General features: G+C 42.4%; 1 protein-coding gene across 1 annotated transcript; it reads right to left on the reverse strand.

Moving 5' to 3' along the window:
- Positions 1-2,301: 2,301 nt before the first annotated feature.
- crlf2 (cytokine receptor like factor 2) lies at positions 2,302-10,713 on the reverse strand. Its single transcript, XM_061226859.1, has 6 exons — positions 10,593-10,713; positions 6,934-7,079; positions 5,904-6,060; positions 4,751-4,841; positions 3,515-3,593; positions 2,302-3,141 (listed from the first exon to the last, which is right to left on the reverse strand). The coding sequence occupies exons 1-6, from the start codon at positions 10,690-10,692 to the stop codon at positions 2,302-2,304; spliced, it is 1,413 nt and encodes a 470-aa protein (XP_061082843.1). The 5' UTR covers positions 10,693-10,713.
- Between the last annotated feature and the right edge of the window lie 4,539 nt (positions 10,714-15,252).

Genomic DNA, 15,252 nt, shown 5'->3' on the forward strand with positions numbered 1-15,252 from the left:
ACATTACTGAAAACAGTACTTTGAATGATTTGTTCCAGCTTCAGTACTAACCTGATGGAAAGACAATCCCAGATAAGAATATAGATGTATCAGCATCAGAACATTACCATACAGTGCATTTATATTGTGTAGTTTCCCCAACCACCCCACTGGAAAATGACCCTCCTTTTTTTCTGAAATTTTCCACTCTACAAGTTCAGGTACTCTCGCGCACACAGACATAGACACGTATGCACGTACACACACACGCGCGCGCACACACACTCTGCCGCTGTCTCACAGAACCACTTCCTGCTGCAGGCCGTGGGTTTGCGCTTCAAAGGAAGTTCACTCCGTGGAGCGATTGGATGGAAAAGATATGAAACATTGATTAAAAAAGGGAGAGAAAAAAAACAGCCAGCATTTTTATTTTCAGCAAAGTAGTCTTGAAAGGTTCAAAGACCAAATTGGACAAAGTAAGTAAACAAGGATTGTAAGCAAAGGCGAAACTAAAATTATGTACCAAATATAACTTATAACTTATCCACCACGAGAAACAGCCTGAACAGTTCTCGGATTAAATATATATGTTCAGTAAGTAAGTTGCATGTTCTATTTGTGATAGTAACTTATGTTTAAGTATGGTTGCTTACTTAACTGAAGTTATAAAAATGTATAAACGCAGTCTGTGAACTGCCTGTGCTTTCAGGTTAGCTTGACAAAATTCCTCAGATAGAGAGCACATGTGTGCGTACGCAAATGCACACACACACACGCACACACACACACACGCATAATTGCATGGCACAGTGCTTAATACATGGGCCTCTGGCCTTAAGAAAGCCGATTCTTAACTCTTCCCTGTTGCCCAGCGACCCTGTAATAAATCACAGCACCTTTGAACAGACGGAAATGGTTAGTCCGAATGAAGAACTTGCTAATGACGCGGACACATCTGTGCGTATCTGGCCAGAGAGACAAAGATTAAAGGATTGGTTCACTTTATCAATCCGGAGTACGGCAGCGTTTCATCGATAGTTCAGTTAAAAAGAATTTCAGACAAGACTTAGCATTGATGACTGCAGATATCATTCATCCTGAACTTATATATACTGTACACACACACACACACACACACACACACACACACACACATACATGATCACATGCACGCACATACACACACATAAGCGATCACACGCACGCACGTTTCTCGTGCATTCTGATATTTTCGCTTTTGTTTCCATTCATCCATCATTAGTGTGTGTACAGTCAAGAGTCATCTCCTTCAATTTACCATCACAATCCAGGGGAAGGATTTGTCAGGCCAAAATTTCACTTGCATAATGCATATGCGCATTAATCTTTTAAATCAGCCTTCAAATTAACCTACATCTTCCTTTGAAAAAAAAAAAGGAAGTTTGATGCTGAGTGGAGAATATTTAGAGCTGGATTTGAGAAGATTTGAGGCCAAACTAATAATCAGGATAACCACAGTGCCCTCTCTTGGTCAATATGGGTATTGCACCCTAAACAGTAATTGTGCCAGGGAATATCAACACTCAAAATAAAACAGGTGTAGAGTGAAGAGAGAGAGAGTGAGAGAGAGAGAGAGAGAACACCTGTCACTGTTTTGCCAAACGACTGACTTGCTCACATTATACAAATAGAATTCTGCAGTTGCTTCTCGTGAACATGGTATGTGCTCAGCAAAGAACTTAAAAACACCATCAGAATGATACAAATCTCTTTTTAACCAATTTACTCATCAATGGTAACATTTTAAGGTTCATTTAGCTAACACAAAGGAAGAAGATAAGAATTAATCAAAAGTTAGTAGCATACCAGGTGATTATAAATACCACTTCACGAAAGCCTGATTTATACTTCTGCGGCGAGTCTACCCGGAAGCTTCCCAGAAATGTAACGACGCATCCGCTTGGTAGCGTTGGGTTACGCATTTCCGGCTGCTCCGCCATTGCTCAGTTTCAGTTGCCTGTGCCGTGTCCGAAACCGAAATCAGTCCACTTGATGCCTCCTTGCCTGATCAGTCAGGCAGAAAGATGGCAGAGTGAAAGTAAAGTGATTACGTGATGCGTAATTCCGAGCAATTCAGCTGGCTAGATCACGGAGGCTTGGACATTGCATACGTTATTTCAGTGTGTTAAGCGATTAAATGTTTCTTATGAAGTATAACTAAAACAAAATGTCGAGCTCGTTGTGTCTCTCGTGTCTGGTCTCCTCACCAGTATACGGATCTCCTCACCAGTATACGGGTCTTCTCACCAGTATACGGGTCTTCTCACCAGTATACGGGTCTTCTCAGCAGTATACGTAGCCGCTGTGCGCGGGAGAATATGAAGGGCCGGTGGGTCCCCTCACAGCTGAGTCTGGGGTCAGTGCGGCTGGTTCTGGGGTCAGTGCGGCTGGTTCTGGGGTCAGTGTGGCTGGTTCTGGGGTCAGTGCGGCTGGTTCTGGGGTCAGTGCGGCTGGTTCTGGGGTCAGTGCAGCTGGTTCTGGGGTCAGTGCAGCTGGTTCTGGGGTCAGTGCAGCTGGTTCTGGGGTCAGTGCGGCTGGTTCTGGGGTCAGTGCGGCTGGTTCTGGGGTCAGTGCGGCTGGTTCTGGGGTCAGTGCAGCTGGTTCTGGGGTCAGTGCAGCTGGTTCTGGGGTCAGTGCGGCTGGTTCTGGGGTCAGTGCGGCTGGTTCTGGGGTCAGTGCAGCTGGTTCTGGGGTCAGTGTGGTTGAGTCTGGGGTCAGTGTGGTTGAGTCTGGGGTCAGTGCGACTGGTTCTGGGGTCAGTGCAGCTGGTTCTGGGGTCAGTGCAGCTGGTTCTGGGGTCAGTGCAGCTGGTTCTGGGGTCAGTGTGGCTGGTTCTGGGGTCAGTGTGGCTGAGTCTGGGGTCAGTGTGGTTGAGTCTGGGGTCAGTGCGACTGGTTCTGGGGTCAGTGCAGCTGGTTCTGGGGTCAGTGTGGCTGGTTCTGGGGTCAGTGTGGCTGGTTCTGGGGTCAGTGTGGCTGAGTCTGGGGTCAGTGTGACGGTTTCTGTGGGACCTGCATCAGCAGACTGTTTGCTCTGCTCCTCCTCCACCTCCTTTTCCGGCTGGACAATCTCGATCTTGAAGGTCTCACATTCAGCGTTGTGGTCTTTGAACGTCTGCTCCAGCTGCAACAGAGGTCATTTGTTTGGGCATTCTGGATGATGACAAGTTCGTTCAAAATAACAAAAGTACTAATGAACATTGGAGATTATAGGATTATGGTGCAGAAATCTTACTGGCTGGGCGCTGTATTTAATAAGCATCTGTTTATTAAATACAGCGCCCAGCCAGTTGATAAATCTTCAGCCCTAAAAATAGCTACAGTCCTACAGATATGAATTTACTGACAGGACTGGACTAATCGTCTAAACAGTCGACTATTGGGAGTATGAGAGCACTGAGAGTATTGTGTGTGTGATGGGTGTATATGTGTATGTGTGTCCATATGTATGCATACTATTTGTGTGTATTGGCTTTGACTAATTTAACAAGCTTTACCTGAGACTGGTCAATCTTCAGGAGATCATCATAAATGTGCTTTGGATCAGGAACCTTTGAAAGGATCAGTCTCCGTATTCTGCAACGCGATTAAACCTTACGTCACATTTCACCATCCCATCATCCTCCACACACACACACGGCAATTCAATTCTGAACTACATTTGCATTACATTGTTGGCATTTGGCAGACACGCTTATCCAGAGCGACGTACAGTTGATTAGACTAAGCAGGAGACAATCCTCCCCTGGAGCAATGCAGGGTTAAGGGCCTCCCTCAAGGGTTCAACGGCTGTGTGGATCTTATTGTGGCTACACCAGGGATCGAACCACTGACCTTGTGTGTCCCAGTCATTTACCCTAACCCCTATGCTACAGGCCGCCAGAACTACAAAAAAAAACACCATTATTTCTGCACGTTCACGCCTGTTTTCCGTTCTGGTTCCTCAGTGGTGGAATGACCTGCCTACCACTGTCAGAACAGCAGAATCCCTCCCCCTATTTCGACGCAGACTCAAAACCCACCTTTTCAAACTCTACCTTAGTCCTCCCTCCTGATTTCCCCTGCCCCTCCTCTCTGATATCCCTATCCTTGTCTAACCCCCCCCCCCCAAAAAAAAAGAAAAAAAAAAAACTTCTGATGACATCTATGTTTAGAACAGCATTTCCTGTGTATTTTGCTAGTTTCTGGATGTGATGCTCTGACTTATGGTAGAACCTATGCACTTGTAAGTCGCTTTGGATTAAAAGCGTCTGCCAAATGACTAAAATGTAAATGTAAATGTAAAATGTACATTTCTTAAAGACAGGCCGTGATAAGCTTTGCAGTTTTAAAGCCAAGTTGTGTCACTTGCGGCTTTTTTTGCCTTGTGCAGTCAAAATCATTTCAAGGGTTATGTTGTACGTAGAACAATAAACAATGATGCTATGATGTTAAGTATTTTCAGTTCATATTTTTTAATTAAGTTTATTTTTATTCTGAAAGCAACAAAGTTATATTATGGCCACAAAAAGAGTTTTAACCAATCAGCAGTGGGTTCATTCAGTGGGCCACCAATAGAAATTAGCTTTAGTGACACATTACGTCAAAAGGAAATGTTATTATTTTCCTCTTTATATATATATATATATATATATATATATATATATATATATATATATCAGAAAAAACTTCTGTATATTGTGGTTGTAATGTTACACATGACTCATATTCAGCTATAACTTGAAAACACGTACGGTTTTTGTGCCATGAGCAGACCCAGGAGGAATATCGCCGGGATCAAACTGATTAATAAATGCAGGTTCGGCTTAGCTTTGAAGCAGCTAGCTGTTGAAAAAAAAAAAAAGGAAATTATTATTTTAAAAATGTTCTATACCTTGCACCACAGTGAAGTAGTATTATATTATTACTTATTGCAGTCTGTACATTGTAAATGGAATTGGGCATTGATAGATCATACCTCTATACTGTAAGAATATATTAACAAACCAACATACTTATCATAATTATGTATGGATATCATAGTTGAATATCATAGTTCCAGAACTTTACTGTGGGACTGTAAATGACCAAATTGAAACTGAATTATAATCATACATTCAAATTTTAAAATTATGTAGGTTGCCTGTGTTATTTTTTTGCATACTCTTTTACTTCGACCTGATTTCTTGAAATAGCCACTTTAGTACTTCACTTTGCATTTAGCCTGTGAACATCCCTACTGTGAAGGTAATAATTATCTAATCTTTCATCACTTGTTTTTCACCTGTCTATCTTTAGCTCCTTGTATTTTATACCTTAATTTCAGATTTTTGGTACTGTAGTTCCTGAAGTTGTAAGTGTCTTGGTATGGTGGTTACAGACTTGGCCTGCAGTGTCTACCTTGTGTACAGGACTCATGTTCATGGCCTTACAACCAATCATAAATTAATCGTACCTTATCTGACGTGTTCGGTTGTTCGTTGCATGACCTTGATGTATGTGTTTTGTGTGTCACTTTGGATAAAATGGTAAATGGTTGGCATTTGAATGGCGCCTTTATCCAAAGCGCTGTACAATCGATGCTTCTCATTCACACATTCACACGCACTCACACACCAATGGCAATTGGCAGCCATGCTAGGCACCAACTAGCTCGTCAGGAGAAATTCGGACGTTAGGCGTCTTGCTCAGGGACACTTAGACACACCCAGGGCGGGGGATCGAACCGGCAACCCTCCGACTGCCAGACCAGTGCTCTTAATGCCTGAGCCACTGTCGCCCCACTATATATAAACGTAATGTAACGTAACGTAATGAAGGCTTGTTGTATCGTATGGAAATGAATGTGGCTTGTGAACGGAGGTGTTTAGATGCTGGAGGGGAGAAGGGGGGGGGGGGGGGCAGCACCCGAAACGGTTTCCTCCGTCCAGTGCTTCTCCGGGCTCCAGGGGCTCCAGGATCGGTACAGACAGGCGTACCTCATCCTCGCCCTGAACGTGTAGTTTCTCCCGCAGCCCCTCCCCAGATCCCCGAGGACGAAGCTGAAGGAATGCAGGACGAAATTCTGAGACACGAGGAGGAGAAGAAGAAGAGAGACACGCGTGAGAGTCAAAAAAAAAAACCACCACATACAAATCCTTCCCTACGTCCGACGGTACACTTGTAGTCATATCTTTGTCTTTATGATTATAAGCGTATCCATCTCTCCTGCCTCTGGTTGCTCACCGTGAGCAATGTGTTCCTGTGAGTCACTTTCACAAAGCGTGTCTGCTAAATTATGACATTGTAAATTACATTGAAAGCGAAGCCTAACGGGGGGAAGCTATGCACACTGGAATAATGTAAAATACAGCCGTACAATCCCACCGTTTCAACTTATGTACAATATTATAAGGCTGATAATGAAGGCTGAGGCTGGCGAAGACTGAATAGGTTAGCGCTCTCCATTACATTACATTAATGGCATTTGGCAGACGCTCTTATCCAGAACGACGTACAACAAAGCGCAAAGTGCACACCCATAACCAGGGATAAGTATGCTGAAAGACCTTAGAGGGTCTAGAAGTACAATTTCTACCTGTACAACAAAGATAAGGACCAGGGCCTATTTGATCCTCAGATTTATTTATTTATTTAAAATATTAAAACCGCAACATGGGAAAAACTGCTCACCTAGTCAAACAAAACTAGCAAAGGTATCATCCTAATACACACACAGAAAACACAGGTAAAGACAACAGTTAATGTTTACAGGGAGGTAGGGAGGGACGGGGAGAGGTGCAGCTTGAAGAGGTGCGTCTTCAGTCTGCACTTGAAGATGGCAAGAGATTCTTCTGTTCTGACCTCCACCACATTGCCAGTCTTGACTGTCCTAAATGACTGAATAGGACGAGGATAGAGAAACCGTGCTAAGATTCAGACTGAATGGGAAGCCTACCAGCCAGTCCGAACCGCACTGGCTCCTGTATTGCAGGTTGGTGTCGTAACACGTGTGTGTAATTTTCTTGTTCGGCCTGTTCCACGTCACGTTGATGCCGTCCGATCCTTGCCGTACCTTCAGCTTAATAAGAGCCGGGTTTATTCCTGCGGGAGCACATTCACACACGTCGCAGTTCAGCGCTGCAAAAGGATTACGTTTGCGTTTACATTTTAGTCACTTTGCAGACGCTTTTAATCCGAAGCGTTCTTCAACGAGTTAAAAACATCAAATCCGTAAATGGAAAATCACACATGAAGAGTTGTTCTAACCGAAAAACAATAGTCATCATAAGTGCAATTTATTTTTTGTTTTTATATAGGGTGTACAAGAGGGATATTGGGGGGGGGGGGGTAAATCAGGAGGGAGGACTAAGGTATAGTTAATTTAACTTTTAATTAAATGACTGAACTGGATTAATTCAAGTTTAATTAATATTTTTGCACAGTGACCTCCACTGGCTGTTTGATAAACGGCAGGGAGGGACAAACTGCAGGAACTGATGGTACCTCCTTATCGAAATGAGTGGCAGGTGGAACCCTTTTGACCTATTTTTGTGTGAGAACTGGATAACTTCTCTGTTGTTTGTTGCTTTTCAGTTCTAGGACCAGGGTCACTGCACTCAAAATCAGCTGCCACACCTCTTTTTTTCCCTTTTTTTTTTTACATTATACAGGATATGACGTTCATTTCCTGATAAATGAGGGGTCTCTGTATAGAGGACCGTCTCAGTTAGTTCCTGAACTAACGTGGTTCCCACCAACCAAATAACCAGGCAACAAACAACAATATCGTACCATCAGCCAAACGGGGGCGAATGGGAGTCACAGGGGTGTCAACTGGGCACCTTCCTTCACTGCTGTTTCGCTGAGTTTCGGCCCAAGACACCTCCAGGCTCAACCAGCTACCAGCTCAGACAAGCTACCAGTGCTAACTGGCTGACCAGCTCATGCCCAGCTAGGCCAGCTTCGTGACCAGTTTGACCAGCTCAGTTTTCAAGCTGGTCAGGGTGTCATAGCTGGATTTTACACCAGGGTCCCACATTAATGGAAAAACAGGGTAGTGATGGGTAAATGAAGTGTATGTGAATATGAATGGGTGGTTGAACAGAAACATGGAGGAAGTGGCTCTTCTGAAGCTCCGGTCCTCAACAAAGCGTAAATTCCAGAGGAAGCTCCTAAAATAGAAACACAGACAGAACTGTTTCTTTTCTTCTTTTTTTTTTTTCTGAAGGTGAGCGGTGCTGTGGCCTCACGGCAGGAACAGAGCCCCGTCGCGCACTGGAGGAGGACGCCTTTATCGCGCACGCTGATCAGTTGCTCTGATCTGCTCTTCCTCTCTCTCTACCTGCCCCGGACCACAGACCCCGAAAGTCCCGGCGTGTGAGCGGTGACAGGCATCACGATTCGCACGGTTCGCCTCCGGGGGGGAAGGAGGCGCAGACACGCTCAGCGCACCGCAGCAGCGCCGAGATAGAAATCTGATCCAAGCAGATCGCAGGAATGGAAAAGCTACTTTTGTGCGCTTTGCTGAGAGCAAAAAACCTTCGCTCGAAGCTTTTTTGGTGACATAACATCAGGCTTCGAGATCACTTCGACGGCGCGGCTGATAACCAAACCAATGAAAAGTCAATGTCTGAATAGCAGAGAGAGTGTAAATAGCATGATCTCAGGCAACGCTGACTAATATCCTCCATATTATAACGCCCTGTCTGGGTTTCTGTGGTACCAAATGAGTAATTATTCATTACTTCCAATTAATTCAGCATACACTGTTCTCTGATGTGGCATCTGGAAAGGGTCGCACAGGACCGTACATACATTACATTACATTACAAGGTATTTAGCAGACGCTCTTATCCAGACCGATGTACAACAAAGTGCAGGTCATTGGTTTGGTTATCAGCCACACCGTTGAAGTGATTTAGAAGCCTGATGTTATGTCACTGAAAAGTGTTGAGTGAAAGTTTTGCTCTCAGCAAAGCGCACAAAAGTAGCTTTTCCATTCCTGCGATCTGCTTGCTTTCTATCTCCACGCTTTGGTGGTGCACTGAGCGTTTCTGCGCCTCCTTCCCCCCGGAGTCAAACGTGCAAAACATCATGACGAATGTCACCGCTCACACTCCGGGACTTTCGGGGTCTGTGGTCGAGCGCCGCTCACCTTGAGAGCCTGTAGTGACAAAGAAAAAAAAAAACAGTTCTGTGTTTCAGGGACAAGTTTGAAGAGGACCCTAGAGGACAGCAGCACGGTTCCGAGTCCAAGTGTGACCATACAGATACAATTGGAACCCTTGAAGAATACATCAACTTATGAACTAGCATACCACGGTTGGCAGCTAGAATCCCAAGACAATATCTAATACAACACAGCACAACAATGCAAACTCCACACACAGAGGCCCCAGCCGACAGGGATTCGAACCCAGGACCTCCTTGCTGTGAGGCGGCAGTGCTACCCACTGCACCATCCGTGCCGCCTCCAGTTTCAAAATCAATCATCAATATGGGGACTTATATTCCGTCAACAATTTCATTATGATTGGGTTTTCCCCCATTTTTACACCACAATTAACGGCTAATCAGTACAGTGCCCAATCACTTTTCACCTCCTTCCTGATTTCCTCTGTTATTGCATATTTGGCACACTAAATGGTTTCAGATCTTTAGGCTAAATATTTTACAAAAAGAACCTGAATAGACACAAATCAAATTAGAGTAAACACAAAAATCACATTGGAATAAACACAAAACACATTGGAATAAACACAAAACACATTGGAATAAACACAAAACTCATTGCCAAACTGGAAGACCAGAACAATGCTGAAAAAGTAGAAATGGTTTGACTAAATAAAATAAAAACTGAGCCTGATATAGATAACTACCACAGTCAATACAACTGACAGCATACAGATTAATTTTAAGTTTTTCCTTCAAAATTAGAGGCACATCCTAAATTGTTCAATGTGAATACTACAGTATGACTAGTTCTTCAGTTGTGAAATCAAATAAGCTCCTCTAAATAAATACGAAATTCCCACAAATTGTGCCTCTTGAAAAGTATTATGATTCTGATTCTTATAATGATGATGATGATGATTATTATTATTATTATTTTATTATTATTATTATTGTTGTAGCATTATTATTCGCATAATTTAAATATATATATATTATCGCACATTTAAAAAAATCCCCAAATCATCTATGGATGAATTTGGCAAGAGTGAAAACATTTTCACTGCAGAAATTAAACAATCTCAAAACTTGTATTCCACATTAGTATCAGGTCAAGTTCTAATTATATAGAAGTCACCACAATTATACTTGAAACCTGGTCAATATAAAATATAATATAAAATATAAAATATAAATAAATTACAAATACTTCTAAAACTCAGTGTCACTTTGAAAAGGTTTAGTACTGCTTCACTGACAACGTGCAGTGTTCCACAACAGATGGCAATAACACAGGCAAAGAACCTAAAGCTTGGGAGTCGTGCACTAAGTTATTAGCAAATCATTGTGTCCATTTTAGCTCTTTTAACAAGCGTCAAAACGAAGGAACCTCTCGGAACCAGTGGCGAATTTCAGGCGTCTGTGCACAGCGTACTGTCTTACCTTCGAACCGCGTCGCCTTCGTGAATTTACCGTTCATCTGCAGAGACGTCAGGAGAAGCACCACACTCAACTGAGTGCACCAGGCCATGGTGCTCGCCATTCGTCTGTGTGACCCTGTCGCCCGCACGCACAGAGCTATTATGTAAAACCCTGGCCGTGTGACGCAGCTTTCCTATCTGTCATTTCCTGTCCTATCGCTGTCGGTGTGGAGCCTCCTGTCTGCAGAGGGGAAGCCACACACTCACACACACACACACGCGCCCGCACACTCTCACACACACTCACACACACTTACACACACTCACACACACACACACGCGCCCTCACACTCTCACACACACTCACACACACTCACACACACACACACACGCCCGCACACTCTCACACACACTCACACACACACGCGCCCGCACACTCTCACACACACTCACACACACACACACACACACACACACACTCACACACACACGCGCCCGCACACTCTCACACACACTCACACACACTTACACACACAGACACACACTCAGACACTTACACACACACACACCCTCACCTGCACACACACACACTCACACACACACGCACACACTCACACACACACACACACACACACACACACACACACACACTCACACACACACACACACCTCAACTGAGACGTTTTACATTCGCTTGACGGCAAGATGCCATTTCTATTACAGTGGCACAGCAGATTTGACTGGGACTGTGATAATGTATTACATTTCCTTGCTTTTGTCAATTTCAAGGTTAGAGATTTAAGTTTCCCTTTAAATAGACTGAAGAAACTGAAAGAAAGAACTGAAAGAAAACCTTTTTCTTTTTTTAAAAACCCAACAACAGTGAAAAGTGTGAGTGTCAGCTTTTGGTTGAAAATTGAGACCACCTACCTCTTTCCCATCAACTAATGTACATATTTCTGGTATATATCAAATGCCAGTTGCAGGGTAATCCCCAATTTGGCTCCTTGAAGTATATTATTAGATAAGGTTGTAGGAGTAGGGCAAGCAAGCTGTCAATCTTAACTAGTACAACAGTATGTGCATAGTTTCCTAATTTAGCCACCTTGATATGAAAAAAAAAACTGGCTACTTACAGTAGCTTACCATGCTGCTTAGCTTCTGCTGTGAAACAGAGGTAATTGTCCATTGGACTAAGACAGGGGTCGGCAACCCTGGTCCTGGAGAGCCGCAGGGTGTGCTGGCTTTCGTTGTTGCTTGGCATTAATTGATCAATGAAAGCCGTTGATTACACGGTTAACTCACCTCACCTGGTTTCTTGGGTCTGAGTCGCTTGCTTATTTTAAGGTGGAGACGAAAGCCAGCACACCCTGCGGCTCTCCAGGACCAGGGTTGCCGACCCCCGGACTAAGAGAAAGGTAATCCTATTTGAATCCCCTTTATAACAATTATGGCATTGTTTAAATTTAAATGGTGAATGGACTGCATTCATATAGTGCTTTTATCCAAAGAGCTTCACAATGAATGCATCTCATTCACCCACACACACACACATACACACACTCTCATACACACACACACACACACACACACACACACTCACACTCACACACACACACACACACTCACACACACTCACACACGCACACACACACACACACACACACACACACCAACAGCGACAGGTTGCCCTGCAAGGTACCAAGCAGCTCATCAGGAGAAATTGGGGGTTAGGTGTCTGGCTCAGGGACACTTCGACATACAGAAAAGACACTTTTAAATTATCATAATTATGAATTATTATAATTTACTACGTGGATGCCTAAAATAACCATAATATCTATTTTTTTTATTCCTGAGAACCATTAGCAGGTTTGATTGGCATCACATTATTTTTTTCACCACTCCCTGCTCTCTCATCGCAGGTTAGTAACCTCGAGGGCCTTACCTGATTAAATAAAGGTAAATAAGTAAATACATCAATGAAAGGCTCTTTAAAATTGGGTATGCAATGCATAACCATGGTAGACATAGACATAACCATTGGCATAGGGTAGACATAATCACTGTGAAACAGTACTGCGCTCAGAATCTTAATTAATTCCCAAAGCTTAATAGCCTTTATAACTACAGTTCAGGACTGAACAATCAAATTAAAATAATAACACTTTTCCTGTTGTGCAAATTACACAATGTGTCTCACAAAGTTTCTCAGAATGCCAGCAGAGCAGTGTCTTGAGAGATAAGAGGCATTGCATTTTCTCTATCATGTTATCCATCACTGATTTCTCTGAAACAAGACCCAGCTCATGATAACAATACCTGGAATCACCCAGCCTGAGAAGTAATCTGTCAGTATTTCAAAATGATTCTTTTCCATTGAAAGATTATAATCTCAACCTCCCCAAGTTTTGCCGTCCCTGACCCAAACAGTATTTTAGCACAGCATTTAATTAACATAAAACAAAATCTTTTTTGGAAAAGATTTTCACGGCAGCATTTTGTCATCCAAGACTTGTATATATGATTTAATATATAGAGTATATAATTTTTACATTTATTGAATATCATGAAAAAAAAAAATAATAACTTTCTCCTTGGCAATACTTTCTCCTCAGAGGTTAAAATAACATTGAATAGAATTTACAATTGATCACAAAAAAAAAGAAAATAGAAAAATATGCATTACACAAAGCAGTAACATGCGGTGCTATCATAATGAAACCATTATAATTTGGTGCAAATAAAATAGCACAACAAAATAAAGCAATACAAAGTGGTAGCCTCCGATTATTTGGAAAATAAGTTGAGGCACATTGCACTGGTTTAAATCAGATAACAGAAAAGTACCGGCTTGTGCATCCGGTGAATTACATAGCAAGGTAATTAATGTTCTCCTGCAATTATGTCCAGTGCATGGAAATATAAATCTTTTACTTTCCTGAAACACCATCTTCGTTAACAGAATGAAATATGGCTTGAAGTGCCTTTCCTAATGTTACCGTTTCTTAACCCTCCTATTATGTTTAGAGAGTTTATGACTGCTTTTATGTTTGGGGTGGTAAATAAACACAAAATTATTGCAAAAGATAAACGTTTTGTGTGTTGCCTTTTCATTGTCTCCCAAACTGTGAGCCTTTTATCCATAAATATGACAAATCTGTGAGAAACATCTCATTTGAGAGCCTGTGGGACAGGAATTAAAGTTTGGCATAAGAATATGAGAAAGTGCCACCACAATCATCCGGAGAGAAATTTGAGATAAAAATAAAAATGGTTGTATATTTTCTGACATTTTGTACAGTTACAGAAGGCCAAACATCGTGAGCTAACTTGGTGTTCAGAACACGGCGAGTCTAAGTTAACCTGTTCTTTGTTTGTTGTTCTCCCACATTGAAGTTCCGACTATATGAATGTATAGTATTTTACGATCATAGTACTATTGGTTTGAAAATTACATTTGACAGCCCTACTATATTAGCAATCACAAAAAAAAACGATATTTTATGGGAAATGTTTGCATTTGCTGAAAGCCTCAAAGTCTCAATTAACACTTCATGGGTCTTGAAAGAATCAATGAAAAGAAATACTACAGAATCAAGTGTGTTTTATTTGGCTGAGATTGTCCCATCTCTGCCCTTCTGTCCATCTGTGTCTCTGTTTCCGGTTTTCTGTCTGAGTCTCTGGCGTTTTCGCCTGTTGTTTCCCTCTGTGACCACTGTAGTCTTTTCAGTTTCATTCCCGCACATTCATTTGTTTCACCTGCGTTCCATTTGTGTCGCCGCCTCCCCACTCCTTATATGGACTTCCTTCCTGTCATCTCTGCCATGTCTCTCACCTGTTTCTCCTTGTCTGGCAATCGGTATTGTATTCAAACTTGTCTGTTTCAGTTTCTCCCAGTTCTCCCCTTAAATTCCTTTACCCCAGTTCTAGCTTAATTTTGGACTTTTAACGGTCGAGAGGAATTGCAGCAACAAACACGCTCAAACCACAACAGTGTTTATTCCTCCCCCTTCTCTGTAAATGTGCTGATGTTGCAAGCCAATATATTCAAGATATGCATTTACATAAATGCATATAGCCAGTTTAAGTGCAACTTTCATCACAAGCACATGAGCAACATCAATAACAATAACTATTTCATGGGGTACAATATGAATTTGTATGTACCTTATTTTTGCCAACAGTTCATGCAAACATCACAGAGAAAGGCCCCACCCAGCTGGGACTTGAACCAAGGACCTTCTTGCAATGAGGCAACGATGCAATATCAATAGTTCAGGAAATATTCAGACCAATCAGCAGATACTTGTCGTCGCTACCCTTTTTGCAGTTTAACCAAAAGCCCACAAGATGGCAGCAGAGGAACCCCACTCGGTTTTTCAGCTCAGTTTTCAACACGCATCACTGACAAGAAGGCTCAAATAAATTCCATAGAATTACTCTATATTTACACAACTATATTTAATGATGGCCTGCTTACACACGGTAGAACGGTACTTGACCAGTTGTAAAGTGAGGCAATCATTGAGTATTCAGAAGGTTTTTGAATCCTCTGTCATAATCCTTCCCGGGGAAAATACATTCAGGTCCATAAATATTGGGACATCGACATCTTTTTGGGTCTATACACCACCACAATGGATTTGAAATGAAACAAACAAGATGTGCTTTAACTGCAG

This window comes from Conger conger, chromosome 17, assembly GCF_963514075.1.
Source record: "Conger conger chromosome 17, fConCon1.1, whole genome shotgun sequence".
Taxonomy (NCBI): domain Eukaryota; kingdom Metazoa; phylum Chordata; class Actinopteri; order Anguilliformes; family Congridae; genus Conger; species Conger conger.